Consider the following 20102-nt stretch of genomic DNA (forward strand, 5'->3'; position numbering starts at 1 on the left):
TGTTTTCAGTGTGTGAACATTCATTATTTTAACAAGACTTAAGATTCCAACATTAAGTACAGTACTCAATAAGAGAAGCTTATTAGTCTCAAGTTTTTCTAGGAGTTAACAAGATGGTTAATGTCCAAGAACACTCTTTCACATAAAGTGAGGTTGTAGACATTTTTATTAGCCAGAAATCCGAAAGACTTCAGGTCTTCACTAAAATCTGAACATCAGTATGAAATACACGTCTCCATTAACTGCTACAGTACCTTTCTGTTCTATTTCCTAGTTTTTGAGCATAATAGTTTATATCAGTGTATCCTCATCAAATTGAAATGGTTATTTAATTATATCACAATTCTACCTATCTTTAAATAAGCGTTTCACAGCTGCTTTCTTCTTCTGCAGACTTTAGTCCCATTCATACCTCAGAGCAGCTGCTGCTAAGAATGCTTAGTCCATAGTAACAGGAGACAAGCCAGGGCCTCCTGAGGTAATAGGAGCCAACAGGGAAACACCAGTGAAACACCTCAAAGGAATTAAGGGGTGTTCCTCTAAGAAGGTGACATGGCCAACAGTCCAGCTGAAGTGCCTCTACACCAATGCACGCAGCATGGGCAACAAACAGGAGGAGTTGGAGGCCGCTGTGCTTCTAGAAAGCTACGACCTAGTTGCCATTACTGAAACTTGGTTGGACGAATCCCATGACTGGAGCACAGCTATCGGTGGATACAGGCTGTTCAGAAGGGACAGGTGAGGAAGGAGTAATGGAGGCACTGCCCTCTACATCAAGAAGTGGATAGAGTGTGAAGAGCTGTCTCTGAAGAATTGCCACGAGCAGGTTGAAAGCTTATGGGTAAGAATTCGAGATCAAGGCAACAAAGGGAACCTTGTTGTTGGTGTCTACTATGGGCCACCCGATCAAAGGGAGCCTATTGATGAAGCCTTCTCATTTCAGCTACAGGAGGCATCGCGCTCACAGGCTCTCATCCTGCTGGGGGACTTCAACCGCCCTGACGTCTGCTGGAAAAGTAGCACAGCAAGCTGTAGGCAATCCAGGAGACTTCTGGAGTACATCGAGGATAACTTCTCAAGCCAGGTAACAGACAGCTCTACCAGAGGGAATGCAATACTGGACCAGATGGTCACCAATGCAAGTGAGCTAATCAGTGACATCAAGATTGGAGGCAGCCTTGGCTGCAGTGATCATGCACTGGTGGAGTTCGCAGTCCTGAGGGATATGGGCCAGGCAAAGAGTAAAGTCAGGACCCTGAATTTCAGGAAAGCAAACTTCCAGCTGTTCATGGAATTAGTCAATAGGACCCCCTGGGAAACTGCCGTCAGGGATAAGGCAGCAGAACAGAGCTGGCAGATCTTTAAGGAATGCTTTCCATAGAGTGCAAGAGCTCTCGATCCCCAGGTGAAAGGAATCAGGCAAGGAAGGCAAGAGACTGGCATGGCTGAGTCGAGATCTGCTGGTCAAACTAAAGGGCAAGAAGGAAATGGACAGGCAGTGGAGAAGGGACAGGTATCCTGTGAGGAGCATAAGGACGTTGCCCAGTTGTGTAGGGATGGGGTCAGGAAGGCACAGCTAGAGCTGAAGTTGGCGGCAAGGGATGCAAAGAATAATAAGAGGAGCTTCTACAGGTATGTCAGCCAGAAAAGGAAGGTCAAAGAAAGCGTACTCCCCTCCAATGAGCAAGACTGGCAAACTAGTAACAACGGACAAGGAGAAGGCTGAGGTACTCAACAACTTTTTTGCCTCAGTCTTTGCTGGCAGCCTCTCTCCACACCTCTCAAGTGGATGGACCACAAGGCAGGGACTGGAGGAGCAAAGTCCCCCCCACTGTAAGAGAAGATCAGGTTCATGACCACCTGAGGAACCTGAACATACATAAGTCTAAGGGACCCAACCAGATGCATCCAAGAGTGCTGAGGGAATTGGCTGATGTAGTTTCCAAGCCACTCTCCATGATATTCAAAAAGTCATGGCAGTCAGGTGAAGTCCCTGGTGGCTGGAAAAAGGGAAACATTGCATCCATTTTTAAAAAGGGTAGAAAGGAGGACCCTGGGAACTACTGACCTGTCAGCCTCCCCTCTGTGCCTGGGAAGATCATGGGACAGATCCTCCTAGAAGCTATGCTAAGGCACATGGAGGACAAAGAAGTGATTCGAGACAGCCAGCATGGCTTCACCAAGGGCAAGTCCTGCCTGAGCAACCTAGTGGCCTTCTATGATGAAGTGACTACATCAGTGGACAAGGGAAAAGCTATGCATGTCATCCACCTGGACTTCTGTAAGGCCTTCGAGACGGTCCCCCATAACATCCTTCTCTCTGTATTGGAGAGATACGAATTTGATGGGTGGACTGTTCAGTGGATGAGGAATTGGTTGGATGGTCACATCCAGACAGGTCATAGGTCAATGGCTCAATGTCCAGATGGAGATCGGTGATGAGTGGTGTCCCTCAGACGTCCATATTGGGATGAGTATTGTTTAATATCTTCATCAACAACATAGCCAGTGGGATCGAGTGCACCCTCAGCAAGTTTGCCGATGATACCAAGCTGAGTGGTGAGGTTGACATGCCTGAGGGATGGGATGCTATCCAGAGGGACTTTACAAACTCAAGAAGTGGACCCATGTGAACCTCGTGAGGCTCAACAAGGCCAAGTGCAAGGTCCTGCACCTGGGCTGAAGCAACCCCCAGTATTAATACAGGTTGGGGGATGAAGAGATTGAGAGTAGCCCTGCAGAGAAGGACTTGGGGGTACTGGTGGATGAAAAGCTGGACATGAGCCGTCAATGTGCGCTCGCAGTCCAGAAAGCCAATTTTATCCTGGGCTGTGACAAAAGAAGCGTGGCCAGCAGGTCAAGGGAGGTGATTCTGCCCCTCTACTCCACTCTTGTGAGACCCCACCTGGAGTACTGCGTCCAGCTCTGGAGTCCTCAGCACAGGAAAGACATGGACCTGTTGAAGCGGGTCCAGAGGAGGGCCACAAAAATGCTGAGAGGGATGGAGCACCTCTCCTATGATGAAAGGCTGAGAGAGTTGGCGTTATTCAGCCTGGAGAAGAGAAGGCTCCTGGGAGACCTTATTGCAGCCTTTTAATACTTAAAGGAGGTCTATAAGAAAGATGGGGACAAACTTTTTAGCAGAGCCTGTTGCGATAGGACAAGGGGTAATGGTTTTAAACTAAAAGAGTGTAGATTTAGACTAGATATAAGGAAGGAATTTTTTACAGTGAGGGTGATGAAACACTGGAACAGGTTGCACAGAGAGGTGGTAGATGCCCCATGCCTGGAAATATTCAAGGTCAGGTTTGATGGGGCTCTGAGCAACCTGATCGAGTTGAAGATGTCCCTGCTTACTGCAGGGGGGTTGAACTAGCTGACCTTTAAAGGTCCCTTCCAACCCAAACTATTTATGATTCTATAAATTTTTTAAAAAATCTAGTGTGGAGAATGCTCATTTCATGGTATTTGTGTCACAGTTGTTTTATCAGATGTTCTGGAGAAGAAAACAGAAAACATTCTTCTCACAGTAGATGATCTTTATCTGTGACGCTCATATGGGAAAACAATTGTGACCCTTTGTGTACTTACTGTCAAAAATACTGGAACAGCATTAATATTCGTGGTTTCATTTGTCCTACCACCATTCTTTAGGCTCCTAAGTCCTGATCCTTCAAACCAATGAAGGGAGTACTAACCCTTTTAATTTTATTGATAATATCTTAGACATTAGAGTCACTAAGGCCAGACTTACCCAAACCTAAAACATGAACTGTGCACAAGCCAAATACCGTGTGTGCAGGGTAAGTAAGAGCTTTGGCATTCCTTGTTCTTCCTGAAGTATATTATACCGCCTGCAATACGTTGTCCCGAAGACAGAGCTCTGTTTGATGTTGTATGAATAGACATTGTTGTTGTTCTCTCATCTTCTTAACTGAAAACTTGACATGAACTTCAGTAGAGTCCCAAATAAACCACATGACACTATTCAAGAGGCAGGAGAGATTAAAAGGAGTTGGGTAATCTTTGGAATAGACAAGAATAGTTTATGCATACTAGAGATGTATTCCTTTATAGGTCTTATCTAATGATACCCAAAATATCTTCTCCCACACACTTCTCAGGACTTAGGAGGGGAAAGAAAAAAAAAAGCAAAATGACAGAGCGTACCCTGATCTATTCATGGCATCACAGAAACAGATTATTCTCCATAAATTTTTTTTTTTGCTCTGTCTCAAAAATTCACATGCAGCTTAATCTTCCTCAGGGTGCTTTTTAGCACCTACAACTCCAATCAGACTGTGAGGTCATCTTAGTTTATGAGTCAGGCTATCAGACCTGCAATACAAGATTACAGGGATACTGCAGTATTTCCCAAGTAGAAAATGACCTCACGTACAGCTACACTGCTATTCAGTTGAACTGAAATTATACATATCTGACCCATACAGGAAGACTGGAATTTTAATTCCAGGAATTGAGAACTTTTTTAAGGCTATCAGGTTCCACAGATGCACAAATATTCAAACATAAAATCTTTCCTACTAGCACTGAATTTTCTTAAAGTTACTGTGTCTAAATTGATTACTCAGCAAGTTTACGCATAGCAACTGACAAACATGAATCAGTGCTAAAACCACATGCTATTTTGACTGACATTGAAAGAAAACCAGTTAGACCTGCTGGATGTTTTGACATCTCTTGCTAAATCAAAGTGATTTTGTGAGTTAATCTTTTATGGCAGCAAGAAATCAGCTAAGAAGAAACTCAATCTAGAAAGAGTAGCTAGTAGTCTTCGTTAAAGCAATCATTATATTGACTGTCTTCATTTAATAGTTCATACATTCCAAATAACAGGGGAATGTGCTCAGACTAAAATCAAGGAAAAACCAGATTTTTAAGGGAATTCGGGATTACTTTTCCATAAGTTATGTTTATATTTAATCTTTGTTAATAGAGTATTAAGTATGTTTGTGATACTTATGTTGGAAAGAAGTTGTACAATGAAGTACAACATTTATTTGAAAAATGCATTATCTGTTCTCAGCATTAAAGGATCATTTTACTTTCTACACATACACATAACACTCAGAATAACTCAGGTATAAAGTACTTTGCTGGTTTTCAGTAAACATTTCAGTAGTTCCACTGAATTTAATTCCCACTTTACTATTAAACAAGTGACAGACTGAAGGGGTTAATGAAGTCTTAACTTTTCCCTTCTGTGTCAGAAGAAATAGCCCCTTTCCATGGACAGACACAGTTGGTACCTGCTGGCCACAATGGAGGCAGTGAAGGTATTGTTTATCAGAAATGCTGGCTGCTGTTAAAATTATTCCTGCCTTATTGCAACACAAGCTAACAAGCAAAAGACACTATTTCAATAAATAAAGTCTCCTATCAGTATCTAATTCTCATGGTCTTGAGTATACATAATTAGACTCCACAATGAGGCCCCATATGTGAAGGATTCTTCAGCCTTCTTCTCCAAGCTGGGGGTCTCTGCCTACTTGAGGAGCAACTTTAATTGGTCCTTCAAGAGAAGAATCCTCTGTTTTCCAGAGAAAAATGTTTATTTCTGTAAATGTTGGGACTTCAGATGCAAACTGAAGTCACTATCAGGCCTATTTTTTCCCACTAAAATACACGAGGGACTAAGTAATGGGACTGATGATGTAAACTTACTTTTAGAGTTGTCAACCTCCAGGAATGGAATCCACAATCTGTAGTTATAAAATTATTGTTATGGGGTGGCAGTTTTAATTACTATGTAATTTTAATTACTAAATTACTGAAGTGTGTAGTCTGGAGAAATGTAATAATGGACCAGCTCTTAATAATTGCCTCAGTACAAATTCAGGGATATGACTCCCACTTTTTAAATCAAATTATCTTGTTTTCGTGGCTTATAGGACTCCAAAATGAATGAAGAAGAAAAATCTTAGATTCAAACCAAATATGCTGTTGCTGCCTGTTTGTCTTCCTTTTGGATACACATAGCAAAAAAAGTTCTAAATCTAACAAAGAACCTTTTACTCCTTTTAAATTACCACAATCTTTCAGTATTCCATTAAAATTATTACATGCTCTTGGTAATATTTTTGCAAATTACATTACATTAGAGACTCTTATGATGTCATCACACTGGAGAGAGAATGTTGTCTAGAAAGGTTTCTTCTCTTTGATGCTGTGTCATTTTTTAGGTTCCTTTTCAAACAACTAGCATCTGTAAGACAGAAGCGACGAAGAAGCTGAGAAGACTTGATTGTGAGAAGTACCACTGAAATGCAGACAGAAACAAAGCACTGCTGATTTGCGCAGCTCAGAAAGTTTTTATGTTACTTTTCTTCCACAGTTTCCCTGGGGAGAAAGACTGAAAATACAGGCTGCTGTCACCCTTCCCTCAGGAAGGAAGAACACTTCCACTTTGTATAATCTCATGGTGAAGATGTGGGTTCAGATCCCCTCAGGCAGAGCAGGGATGTGAACTGGTTTTCCCACATCCTCAGTGAATGTTCCACCACACGAGTACTGGAAAGGGCTGGGATTATTCCTCCTCCCGGCCTGTGAATTGAGACTTTTGTTTCTAAAGCTCTTCATGAAAAGTGATGGGCACTGAAATATTGCAGAAATGTCAGAAGAAACTGCTCTGGTCTGCCCTAAATCGGCTTTTTTTTTTTTTTTTAAGAAAGCAACTAATATACAGAGGATCATTTGGCCATTTTCTACATTCAAGATAGTAAGTCCAGCTGCTCAAAACAATTCTTTCCCAGATGGTCAAAAACCACCATCCCCATCAGGACACAGGTAGTTTATTGTCTTATCTGCTTGGAGTAAGTGCACGCATCCTTATCGCTCATTCTGCTCTCACGCCTCGGAGACAATCACAAGATTTATGTTCATCTTCATTTGTTCCTTGACTCTTCCTGTACTGTGTTCCAGAAATGTATTGAGCACAGATGTTTTTTCTCCACCTTGACAGAGCACTGGGTCATCAGTTCCAGGCCTGCCAAAACCGGTCCTGCTTTAATTGCCCACTCCATCTGCATGGTATCTCCATGCAGCTCTCTGGGGAATCACCTCCTTCGATCGCTTTGCGTTCGGAGTCTGTCGTGGGAACCAACTCTCACCACATCCAGGTAAGTATCAGTGTGTCCTGAAAGCATAAAGCCTTTTCCCCGAGTACTTTCATTTTTGTTCCTGGAAAAACTTGACATCTCGTAAATGCCATTTGCTTGCTTATTGAAACTAAACTTCTAAGTTACTTCTTTAAGAAGGAAGAATGTATTTTGTCTTGGTCTATTTTCATACAGAACAACTTATGTTATTATTTCTTATTTTTTAATAATAGCTTGTACACGTAAATATGAAAGTAGTCTGTGCATTAAAGCACTGAGTTGGATTTTTTCCCTTGTTGACATATTTCTAAAATACCGGAAAATAATCAAAATATTGAAAACATAAAGCAACAACATCAGTAACTTTTATAAAAAAAGGAGAGTCATATAAAAACTGTACAATGTAAAGTCATAGTAATAAAGTATGCCTAATATTAATTGTGTAAGTTTTGGAATAATTCTGATAAATTGAAACCACTTTGTATTTAAAACCACTTTGTTAGTTTTAGAAAGAATTCCTGAGAACTGAAAAACAACAGTGACAACATCATTCAAAGAGTAACTTTTTAATATTATTCTGAGAGTATATTTCACATAAGTGCAATTTTCCTCCAATTTTCAAATCCCACAATCAGATTTCCAATTTTCCAAACCACAAATACACTCATATTTTGACTGTGTAACCTATACTTCTGAGTCTGGAGGCTCACGACTCGGGGGGGGGGGGGGTTTGATGACAGCAGTATCTGTTAGGCATCCTCCAAATGCCTCCATCTCTTTTTTGTCACTCCAGTACTCCTACTCTTCTGAGAAGGCTCCCTCAGTGCTCTCCTAGTATCATGCTGCACACAGAAGACTGGCTCATGCTTTTCCTCTTCGTTCTGTGCTTCCCCAAATCGTACACAATGTAAAAGTGGAAGGAACATTAACCACTGCGTAGGCTCCCCCTTAACCAAAAGGTTCCTAGTAGTCATCAATGTAATCTCTTTTTACACTATCTTAATACTTATGTGGACTTGCATATAAAACTAGAAACAGAAATATTTCAGAAAGCTGTCATTGACCCCAGCACCAAGTCTTCCTTCTAATTCAGATTTAACTTCCTGGATCAGTTCTGTGAATATGAAATACATTAACCCATACAAGAAGCTAATTTTCAGATGTTTTCCAAGTCAAAGTAAAATTAATACATACTGGTATTTTTTTAATTAACCCATGCTCATTTCTTTCAGATTCAAAAGTAAAAGAAAAATGTAACTAAAAGAATAACTAAATCACTACGCTTCTCTTTCCTTTCTTAGTGCTGATGTCAGTAGCAAAAATTTAAATTCACCTTCCATCATTCTCCTGTATTTTGAGAAAAACCACCAAACTGAAATATTCTGACAATAAAATACATAATGGTGCCTAAAGATCATGATGAAAGATCCAAAATACACTGAAGTTTTTTAAGTACTTACTGAAAAATAACAGTATTGAAAAAGCTGGACCTTTAGTCATAATGTGCAATCCACTTTCAGGGCGATGGGTGCGACACAGTATTTGCCTGCATAGCTCAGAGAGAAGTGAAAAAGGGATGTCTTTGCAGTCAATAGCGATGAAAAGCTTTTGTTAGGACATTGCTGTTTTGTCTTGATAATTGCACCTTCAAAAATAAGTTTACCAGAAAAGCAGAACAACACTATGCTCTGCAATCAGCTCAAAAATCTTTTTGGCAGGACTGACAGAGCGCTGATAAGGACCTGTTATCCACCCCACTGCATAAAGTTGCATGTGTCACTGACTTCTCATTAGGATGAAATCTTGACCCTACCCAAGTCAGATTTGTCACTGATTTAATTGTAGCCGCAATTACCTCCTTAATGTTTTTGAACATCTTCAGAAAAGACAATTAGCTGCTTCTGGCTAAGGCAAACAAGCAAGCAACTTCATGGCAAATTTCCCTGCCGTGATCTCGTGAGGAGTGGTTTTGTCTTTCCTATTTCCAACGATAACTGAAAGAGAGAATTTAAGTGCTTCAGGTTTGGTGAAAGGTTGAAGCCAGGCAGAGGGAGCTGCAGATGAAGGTCTTCCCTGGAAGGGACAGTTTTGCCAGCTGCAGGTGTTGCTCCTGTTCTGGCACTGTATTTCCACCCAAATAATGTCAGAAACTGCACTCTGCTGAGAAATGGGCCCAGCAGCTCCATGAAGACAGAAAAAAACTTATATAAAACTGTTCTCTTTGAATGCCCATGTCCACACCACGGACACCAACCTACCAAGGTTCGCTTTGCCTTATTTTGAAATCAGTTTGTTTCCACAAGGTCTTTTGGAGGTGGGGAACAGCTTTTACTACCCTGCTGCAGAGGGATTCACACACAGATCTTCTACGGGGGGCTGTGGGGCAGTATGTGAACTGAGGAAACACCGGGAGGGGAGAGGAGCCCCAGCTGCAGCTTAACATGTTTTTAACATGAAGATGCGCTGGCCCTTAACATGTTTTTCATCTAATTTCTCCCACCAGTTTACTGAGCACCGCAGCGTGACCTTCTCCAGATGTGGGGTGTGGAAAGTTCTGCTGGGAATAACCAAGCCCACACCTCTGGGGTGCCCTCAATGACGAGAAAAGCCATCAGGCGCCGGGCAGCCCGGCGAGCCCCGCCGGCGAGGCCCGCTGTCACCCGTTGGCGGCCCGGCCCTGAGGCGGCGGGGGCCGCTGCGGACTCCACCTCCCGGCATGCCGAGCGGCGCGGGGCGGGGCGGGCGGCCGCGCATGCCCGCCCCGCCGTAGCGCCCGGCGCTCACACCTCCCCCTCAGCCGGGCTGCGCGCGGTGGAGCAGCGGTAGCGCCATGGAGGCCGTTCCACAGCTCCGGCCCCGGCCCGGCGGGGCTGCCGCCGTCGCTGTCCCCCTGCCGCCGTCGCCGCCCCCGGAGCAGGAGCGGAAGCTGGAGCAGGAGAAGCTGTCGGGCGTGGTGAAGAGCGTCCACCGGCGGCTGCGCAAGAAGTACCGGGAAGGTAACCGAGGGGGAGGGGGCCGCCCCCTCCGCGGCGCCCAGGCCGGGGCGCCCCGCTGCCCTCACCGCGGGAGCCGGGCCGGGAGCAGGGGTGGTCCGGCGGGGAGCCACCGTGCCGCGGCGGCGGGAGGGGAGTCGCCCCCGCGGGGGGCTCCGCGCGGATCCGGGTGTCCCCCCGCGGGCGGGGCGCGGCGGGGCGGCCCGGTGCCCCCAGCCGCTGCCGGAGCGCTGCCGGCAGGCTGGGCCGCGGACCGCTGCTGAAGGGGGTGTGTCGGGGGGGGCGGTGGCTGGGAGCAGCCCCGGGCTCGCTTCCTGCTCCTCGGGCGACCGGGGCGCCGCTGCCGTCGGCTGCCCGCAGCCCCCCCGAGGAGCCCCCGTCGGGTCTGCCGAGGTTTTGCCGCTTTCCGTGGGCTCTTGGCAGCAGAGACCCCTTGGTGGCTCAGGAGGGCTCACGGCGCATCTCTGGGAGCTTTTCCCGTGGGATGCAGGAGAAGAGGATTGGTGTGCACGGATAATGCTGCGGGATGAAGACGGGCGCTTGGCTCAAGGTGCGCCGCACCTGTGCGCGGACACGGCTCCGCGCGGCCCTGCGGTACCGCGCCGTGCGACATCTAATAGCTCGTGGCTACAGCCAGGCCTTTCATCACAGGCAGCTTCCAAGTCGTACGGCGATGTTTTCCAAACTGGGAACCTGCAGGAGTGGGGAGGACAGTAGGTCATGAATGCAAAGGGAGATTGAATGGTGATCTGGAGAGGCACGGGTCTGTGTGACCTGTTTGTGCCTCCTGTCTTTCAGACGTGGAGGAATAGTTCAGACTGGAGCACTAAGCAGAAGAGCTGGGGAAAAGCTCTTATAAAATAAATTTCTGCGAGTCCTTGAAAAATCTACTTTGTCATCAGTATTAATGCCCTTATGCAAGGTTCTTAATGGGTGGTATTGGAATGCTTAAAACCTCCCAGAAATGCTTTCAGATGAGTGTCAGAGTTGAGATTTGTTTGCTGAAATTTGTAGTCTCCTCAGGTTGATTATAGTCGTCTGCCTAATCTTTTTAAGACAGGTTACAAAAAAAATCATCCCTTCGTTCTTTCAGTGAGTCCACAGCTCTTTGCTGACATGGTGCATACCTCAAGAAGGACACTTGTGAAATGGGAGCTCTTCCCGTTGTAGGCACTAGTTCTTGCCTCTCCTCTATGTCTGCATATGACACTTCTGTTAAAGTAACAAGGTCATTCTGCTTTCTGGACTTCAGAAGTCTCCACAGGAGCCTGTCCATGGGATTTGGGCACAGATATCTACCTGTGTAGACACTGATCAAGAGTCACTGTTTATTTTGGCCTTGGTGAGCCAAAACTGAAGGGAGGATCTCCCTTGTTCTCCTGACTTTTAGGTGAAGGAGCACAGTATGTTTTTAACAGTCAAGTCCTGGCAAAAGAGCCCAGCTTTGAGCAGTTCATATTTCTCTGTTTTTTCAGAGTGCCTGCAGATTAAGACAGACAAATATTGGCACTGTTAACATTAAAAAAATGTGAGCAATCTCTGTAACAACTGAATTTTTTTTAGATGACAGCCTAAATTACATGGAAGTCTATGTAAGCCTACTTCTCGGCAAAGAGCAAGTTAGTACGCAAGGGTAAGTTGTGTTTTATCTTTAGTTCAGCGTAATTGGTTAAATGAGAGAGCAAATAGTACTCTTAGCTTACTTCGTGTGTCCTGGAAATCATGTGTTAGTGAAAACTTTGCAGTGATTTTTCTAGTCACTGTAAGTTAGCAAAGTTGTATGTATTTGCATGGAGAGAGTTAAAACCCAAACAGTTCATCACATCATGTCTGAGCAACAAGGAGAGCTCCACCCATTACCTACTCATCCAATAGCAGGTGGTCTTTACAAGTTACTAGGGATTAGTAGTCCTAGTACTTCATATGTTAGGTTGTTTCAACTTCAGAATTTTATTTTTGGAGTCTTCTCTCTCCATATTTCTCTGTGCTTCTAAAAGCAGACTTGAGAATCTCCTTCCTAAATGCCTTTAATGTCATTCTGAAATTTTAATACTAGTACATGCTTGACCTCTGAAGGATCTTTTCCTGGTATTTTTGTTTCATTTTCTAGTACATAGAGACACTGACTGGCAAGTATGTTACCCTGAAAAAATCGAAGTTGACAGTTTGCTAAAGAAAAGTAAAAAAAGCCACAAATCATCTGTAATTTCTCAGTATGAATTGAATTATAACTTGGGTATGAAAAAGCAAACGTAAAAAAAGCATCCTTGGTTATAAGCTTACAACACAGGGAAAGCCTCTTGTCTCCACAGTGCAGTGTACCCACCTCCATATGAAGCAGAAACAGAGCTATCTGTATTATTCCAGAATCTTGTATTGTCCTTTCTTTTTGTTTTGTCTTTTTTTTTTTACTCTGCCTTTTCTCATGTTTACTAGAGTTCTATGAAACTAGTTTCCATTTTGTCTAAATAAGCAAACAGCACTAGAATTGCTGTTGTATTCAGTGCTTTGTCTGTAGATACTAAAATAGAATTGTGTATTAATTTTGTTGGTAGAGGAAAAAGGATGTTGAATATCCTTCTGAAAGCTATATGATTATGTTCTACAGAGTAGATAAGTCTAAGAAAGCCCTTAATATTGTAATATGATCTTAAGTTACTGTCTTCTGTTAGAAGCGTTGAAGGGAAATAGATGCTTCCTTGAGACACTGAGATGTTTGTTGATAGAAAGTTATACTGGCTTGATTTTAATAAGCTGATTTCTTTGAGAATTCATTTGCCTTGCTGATGTTAGCAAGCCTTGAGTTTCAATCAGCAATTGTAAAAGGTAAGCCAGTGTATTATCTGACTTGCTTATAACTGGCACCATTGTTACCATTTTCTTTCATTTCCCACAATGGTTCCCCTCTTTTTTGAAGATGAGCCAGTGGAAAAGTGACAATACGGTTCAAAGCTGCAAGCTAACATGTTTCTGAAGAAGTTGCATACTTGGCAAAGTGCAAAAGCAATATTTCTTAACTAGGGATGCATCACAACAAATTTTTTGCAGTTACTAAGGAATTACTAGAGTAAAGTTTAGTCAGCACCATGTCATCTAAAGGGTTTGATTTTTTTTTTCTTTTTTTTTTTTTTTTTCCCCTTGGTGAAAAACTGTAACTCTTGAGATTCATTAAAGCTGAACCTTGGCTGCTTTTTAATTTCTCAATTTGTTGAACCACTTTTACTTGTGTGGTGGATGGATTTTGTATGTACTTCTGTACTGTGGCTCATATGATAGTCCCAGAGCATGCTAGTGTATTTATGATAAGCATTTGCCACATTCAAAATGATTCAGCTTAAATTCTTTGGAGCTTGCATTGAAGTGCATTTTTTTTTTTGTTTTCAACAGTTTTAACTTTTTTACTGTGTGACTAGTACTTACGTCTTCCTGTTTTCGAGATATTACTAATCTAGTATGACTTCTAGTGGGAATGCTTATATTTTTTCTCCTTTTTCATCTCCTTTTCTTTTCATCCTCTTTGATTTCCTTCCCATTACACCCTCTCTGTTGTTGATTAGTAAATAAAGAAGGGAAGCATGTAATCATAAATGCCATGGCAGATTTGGTATTTTGTGATTGTAGGATACTTTTTTTTTTTTCCCCACTGTGGATCCCGCAGTAGTATTATATGTCATATATTTTAAAATTGTTTAATGAAGTTTAACAAATGAGCATGGGATTTTAGTGTGAAAAAGTGTATTTGTTTTTAAATACGGTGATTGGTCCTTGTCCACACTGAGTGAATGTGTCAACTAAATTAGCTAACCATTAATAAGTTGTTTCAGACTACTTTAAGGCAGTGGTAGGGACAGACAAAACCTGTCTAGTGGTTCCTAAAAATACACATAATTCCTCAGGTTAGCCTATGAACTTTGTCTTCATAAAGGAAACTTTCTGAACTGAGAACAAAACACACTGAGGTGTAACGTGTTCACTTAGGAGGGTATCTCATTAGCATAAGACTCATGTTTTTCTGGTGTTTTACTTCTGTTTCATGTCCAAATGGGTTAGTTTAGTCTTAATTACATTACACACCAGGGTAAAATCCAAAAGCTGAAACAGCTCTCAAGTGCTCAGTTATTCACTTATGAAACTTAAGGATTTTGTGTGCTTGAGACAAGCACTTAGAAAGTACAGAAATTTGGAGTTGAGACTTGAATTTCTCCTACTAGCCTGTTACAACACGGAGATGGGGGGGGGGAAAAACAGCTTTTGGTTTAGTCTGTTGCTCTTGGTTCTGTTGCCTGGTACCACAGGTGACTCCAAATTTTACAGGATTTTCCTCTGTGCATCTTTTAGGCACCTGCAGCCATGGGCTGGAGCATGTTGTATCTGTTCCATATATGCATGTATATTATATATATTGCGTGTATGCTGATGTCTGTCAAGCCTGACAGACAGGCTTGTAAAAGCAGATTTTGTGGTTCATAGGGAACTAAACATGATCTATTGAACATCTGCTATGTGATACTAGTTTGTTTGTTTGTTTCCAGTTGCTTGTAGCAGCCAAGTAGGTTTCGTTTTTTACTGTGATAAAAAGCCCTTCCTCTGATACAGAGGCAGCCTTTTTTTTTTTTCTCTGAGTTGTTTGTTACCTTTGTAGTCATGCAGAGCTGTATTTATCAACTAAACATTTTCTGTGCAGCATGACCCTCAGTTATAGATGGTTTTGTATGTAGTCTGGAAAGATGATTTACAGAACCCTCTACTTCTCCCTGGAAATCCTGTATTGAGTATGAGCGGGGAAAAAAATTGATGAGGTATCTGTAAAGGTATTTTATGAAATATTTTACTGTGTGTTAACCAAAACGTTTTGTTATTCCTTCCATACACCTGTTAAGGCTGTTCAGGCTTAGAATCACACAGAACTGGTCTTTGTCCTAGTATTAGTTACTTTATCACAGAAGCTGATAAAAACATTTCTAGGTGGTAGTTTGATTCCTTAAAAGAAAGATTTGTTGAAACTTCAAAGAAATGGATAGTAACTTTACTAAGAAATTTTTCAAATCCAGAAAATAGGAAGACTTTATACAGGACCCTGCCTGACAATAGTAAGTAGCCTGAGTAGGTAAGTGGTTTAGACATTCATGTGAGAAGTGTCATTCTGAAGTCAGTTGCTTTATGATCTCTTCCTCTCTTACGCATTTCATGAAAAACCTTGAGAGAGCTTAAGTTCTTCCTGATGTGAAACAGGAAACATTTTGAAATAGTGGCATTTTTCACAGGACAGGAAGACTTGTCACTGAACTCTACACGGTAAGTTAGCTGTTGTTACTCCTTTTTGTTAAAAATAACTGGTTTGCTGTAGAAATAAACCTAAGTTTTCAAGATCTCTATTTATCTTTCCCCACTTGTGTTAATTTCTTGGAAGAGGGAGACATTTTATAATACCAACTGGTACATTTTCAACCAATAGAAACTAAATGCCATTTCGTTACAATTAAGATTCATGCTATTTTATGACGTGGGCATTAACATATGATTGCCCTTACTGTTTGCACACCACAGTTTTGCAGTGAAACTTTCATTCGAAATCCCATAATATTTTACAGTTTGGGGGATTTAATCATTGGTGTCACTTAGCCCACAGATTTTGAAAACCCACTGACTGTGGCACAGACTTGGATCCCCTGAACAAACAGCGACATGTAACCTCCTTCCCTGCTTCTTTATTGCCTCGGCAGGGAAGATTACGTTCCTGTTGCAGGGTCAGCATAATGAAATCTGTAACTGCACAAATGAAATCTGCATTTGCACAAATCTACCAAAATCAGTAGTTTCTGTAATGTGATCATCTCTGCATTGGTGGCGTTAAGGCGCAGCACATAGTCCATCCCACAAAGTCAGGTTTGGGGGAGAGAGGTGATAGTTTCCAACAGTGTAGAACCAACACCTGGGAGCAGTAATTGCTTAAACTATCACAAACAGGCGCCCCACTGTTTGTGACAGCCATCAGAGACTTATAGCAGATTGGAGACACAGATCATTCTTCAGGATGGTATAAGCTCACCCCTAATAGATGCTTTAAATAGCAGATGAATTGTACACTGTGAGTCTGTTTAGTCTAAACAGATAGATAGGAAGTTTACCTGACAGGTCAGATGTAGAAATGCACATTTAGTCAAATGCATCATTTCTACGTGAGTAGAAGGGAGGAACATTAGTATTGAGAGCGACAGAAAAACTTAGATTCTTACACTTTTCTTTTAAGACTTTATTGGAAAATATTTCAGGTAAATCCTAAGAAATGTAAAGCAAACACTAGTCAGACAAGAGAAGAAAAATATTAGCTCTGATTACTTGAACTTTGTCTGAGTTGAAGTTCATGTTCTGTATTTAGACATGTAAAATTGGAAAACGGTGAGGCCAAAAATACCTGAAGTCTTTCACAAAAATACTGGACATGCTGTTTTAGTAAGACAGATGCTCAGTAAGTTTCTAGTTTATCTTGTATACACTGAAAGTTGTAATTAGCATAGTATTAGCTAATATTCCTCATGTAATTAATTTTATTAATCATTGCCACAGTATCCAGAGATTTAGTAGTACAGCTAAATTTCAACCGACAAGTCACTGTTAATGAGGAAATTTTGTCAGATATTCATAGGAGTTTGATTTCAGCTTTAGGCTAGCAGACAGTGTAGGATTGCTTTTCCCATTACTGTTTAGCATGTTGTAGAAGCTAGTTTACTGTTTCCAGTACATAAGTGAGAGGTGGTCTTAGGAGGCTAAAAATGAGATGGATTTTTTTTCATTCTGCAGTGCATTGCCATCATCAACAACAAAGAAAGCTCAAGGATCTTGCTAGGCATTGCTGAGGCCAGCAGCCTGTCATCTGAAGTTAGCTAGCATTGTCATGGACACTTGTTAATCGTGGGGATAGGTTTGCTTTGTACAATGAGCAATTCAAAGAGTTTTATTGATACTATCATACAAATATGAACATATTGCTTTTGCTTCTGTCTTTCAGTGTTAGTCAATGTACTGAGCTTATTTTCTCCTCTACCAGAGCCATCAAAGGTGTACATAGGAAGGCGATGTGCTGTTAAATAGAAGTAGTTGAAAAGGGGGTGGTGGATTGAATCTGTTTTTTGCATTACCAATTTTTATTAGCATATAGGTAGCCAAGACTACAAACCCTTTTTTGGGCTTCCTCCCCTTATTACAATTGCTTTGAATTCAGAAAATTGTAGTTTTCCAAAAGGAAATAATGGCTGTTCTAATTCCAGTTTTCCTTAAGTCTTAAAAAACTGTTTCTTTTGGGGGGAGTTGTTGCTTAAGATCTAAAACCACAATGCATCTACCTGAAGTGCATGGTGTCAGTTAAATTTTGGGATGCAAGATCTTGTTTGGTGATGGATGAAGTACCTTGTACTTGGTTTTGAGATTGTCAAGAGATGACTGCACTGTTTTCCTGAAGAACACCAAGGGCGTTAAGGAAAATAGTAATTACAAAATTTGTCTTGTGGGTGCAGGTAGTACATTTAACACTGTGATTTAACTATTTTATTGCTTGATAGAATTATTTACAAACAACAAATCAGTTGTTTGGGCTTATATACAGAGGGTTGTGTTTTGTTTAAAACACCAATTGTTATGATTTGTTGAAGAATTGACTAATTTTTCTATTTATTTCATAAACATGCCTTAAATGACAGTTCCATTTAACACTTTATAAAGAAATATCTAAAAAAAAAAAAAAGCTGGATTTTGTTTTTAAAAGTAGACTGCCTGGAGAGAGGAGTTACCGTGTTGGGATTGTCCCACCAAGAATGGCAAACCTGGTCTTCCCACACTGTGCTCAGGACCTTTGAGACATTGTAAATAAATGTGGAATGAAGGGAGTTCTTACTGAGCTTGTATGATTCTTTCTTCTTTATTAAAAATGTTTTCAGTTGTTGAAACTTACAGCTAACGTTAGGTCTCTATTGCTGTCACCCACAATTAAAACTATCTTGTAATTAGGATCACTTAAAAATAACTTCTACGTGCCTGACCTGTTCTCTCTGTGACAGGATTTGGTAACTACTGATTACTCTGTGGTTGCGTTTGGGGGTGTGATTTGGCTGTTCTGTGGGCAGTATTAATGTGGATGGAAATTATTTAGAGGGATTCAGCTGCTCTTGTAAATAGTATTGGAATTCTGTTATTGCATTAGAAAAGGCTGTGTTATAAGAACCTACAAGTTGGTTGGTCTTTTGTTCACTGACAGAATTGCTAGAAAGAGATGGGCTTTGGGCTTTTTGTTTTTAAAGGAACAGTTAATCTTTAAGGTAAAGAGTAGGTAATTTATTTATTTTCTAGGCAGTTCTGGATGGAGAGGAGAGCAAACATGAAATAATTTAAAAATAATGTCAGTGTAGTGATTTGAGAGGTGTGTGAAACTCCTGTTATGAACCAGTCTTGCCAATCACACTTTTCAGCTGGATGTTGGTGTAACTGGTTCTTTGATGGAGATCTGAGCTGTATGAAGATCTCTGAAGAGTCAGTGCTCAAAACAGGTTTTAAATCACAGAAAAGGTGATCTCCAAGTGTATAGTAAGAGTGTTGCGTAGCCTTAAACTTTATATTATGGTATGGTCATGAGTATGTGAGATGAAAAGTTTAATGCAGCAAATCAAATATTAACTTTAAGATGTAATTGAAGATGCAAGTCTTTTTTTATTCCTTTAGATTAACCAACCACAAACTTCTATTTAATTTACAGCACTATTGATTGCTTAACAGATTTTATTTATTTCTTTAGTAACCATTAGTTTTGCGGTGAAACCTTCCTGCATATTTTACTGCATTTTTGATTACACAAGGAATGATTCATGAATAAATGTTTAACTCAAATAGAGTTAATGCAGTATTTGCACATAGATTATAATGTATTGTTTGAAAAATTAATACACAGTGGATTGTAATGTATTGTTTGAAAAATTTAATACATGGCTCTACTGTGTTCTGGGTATCAGTCTGAAATTGGATGCTGCAAGACCTGTTGTAGTCGCTACCTCAAAATCTCAACAGACAGGAAGCATTATTTGCATTTTCAAGTCAATATTGGAGCATGGTTCTGGAATTAAAGTTCCTGTAAATCTAATACACCTGTCTGTGCCTTCTCAAAGCTCACTCTGGAGAAGAATGGGGAAAAAAACACCCAACAACTCACTACCATGGTATGTGCTGAAGGGAAACTACTTCAAACGCTTCTTTGAAAGTCCTTGCACAGTGTCTTAGGGAAACCTCTTATCTGCAGTTGTTTTGGAGCATTAATGCCATTAATGAAAGGGCAGACAAATGGGTATCATATCAAACCCAGTATTGACAGTGGGTCAACAGCAGATGCTTAGACAAGAATATATGAGAAGTGCTGCTGGAATATCACTGTATGCTTGCTTACCATTATGTCTTTCAGTGATTTCATGGTCTAGGAGCTCCTGAGTTAGAAATTCCATCTTTGAATATGGAGTTGGTCATGGATTTTTCTTCCCTTAGCTTGTCCAGCTACATGAACTTTAAGGTTAATTATGCATTTTGTGACAAAAGAACTTTTTTTTTGTTTTGTTTTGAAGCTGACCTTTTATGCTTTTCCTGATTGTCTCCTACTTTTAGAACAGCCAGAAGTTGTTCCATGTTTACCTTTCCTGTGTCACTCATGATCTTGTGGAAGTCTGTCCTCTCCCGCTTCCATCCATCTTTTTCTTGCCTCTATTATGTGTTCCTCATACAGAAGCTGTGCTGTATCTGTCCCACGTTGCCATTTTCTGTATCTGTAGACCTGCTGTTTTGGTAGATGAAAACAAACCAGAAGTGCACACAGAATTGACTTTTGGTATAGGATATGTGATGGAATTACTTTGTGATGAATTTTTCACTTTGTTCTGCATGTCTCTTCTAATAGTCTGTATCATTCTGTTTTATTTTCTTGTCAGCTCAATGCCAAGAAACTGTTGATGTCATAGGC

The 20102-nt window shown here is 41.2% G+C and overlaps 1 protein-coding gene across 3 annotated transcripts in view; it reads left to right on the forward strand.

Annotated features, from left to right (window-relative positions):
- The first annotated feature begins 9937 nt into the window (after nucleotides 1-9937).
- The window catches only part of SAMTOR (S-adenosylmethionine sensor upstream of mTORC1), a 37766-nt gene continuing 27601 nt past the window's right edge, over nucleotides 9938-20102 (forward strand). The window contains exons 1-2 of one of the 3 annotated variants that reach the window (XM_068401117.1): nucleotides 10601-10661; nucleotides 11675-11744. Coding sequence is in view for 2 of the 3 variants with exons in the window: in XM_068401118.1 (XP_068257219.1) it covers nucleotides 9949-10114 (166 nt within the window). In the remaining variant the exon portion in view is untranslated. Of the gene's footprint in view, nucleotides 10115-10492; nucleotides 10662-11674; nucleotides 11745-20102 lie in introns of those variants that run through there. The other 2 variants (XM_068401118.1, XM_068401116.1) reach the window with 2 other exon arrangements.

This window comes from Nyctibius grandis, chromosome 5 (genome assembly GCF_013368605.1).
Source record: "Nyctibius grandis isolate bNycGra1 chromosome 5, bNycGra1.pri, whole genome shotgun sequence".
Lineage (NCBI taxonomy): Eukaryota > Metazoa > Chordata > Aves > Nyctibiiformes > Nyctibiidae > Nyctibius > Nyctibius grandis.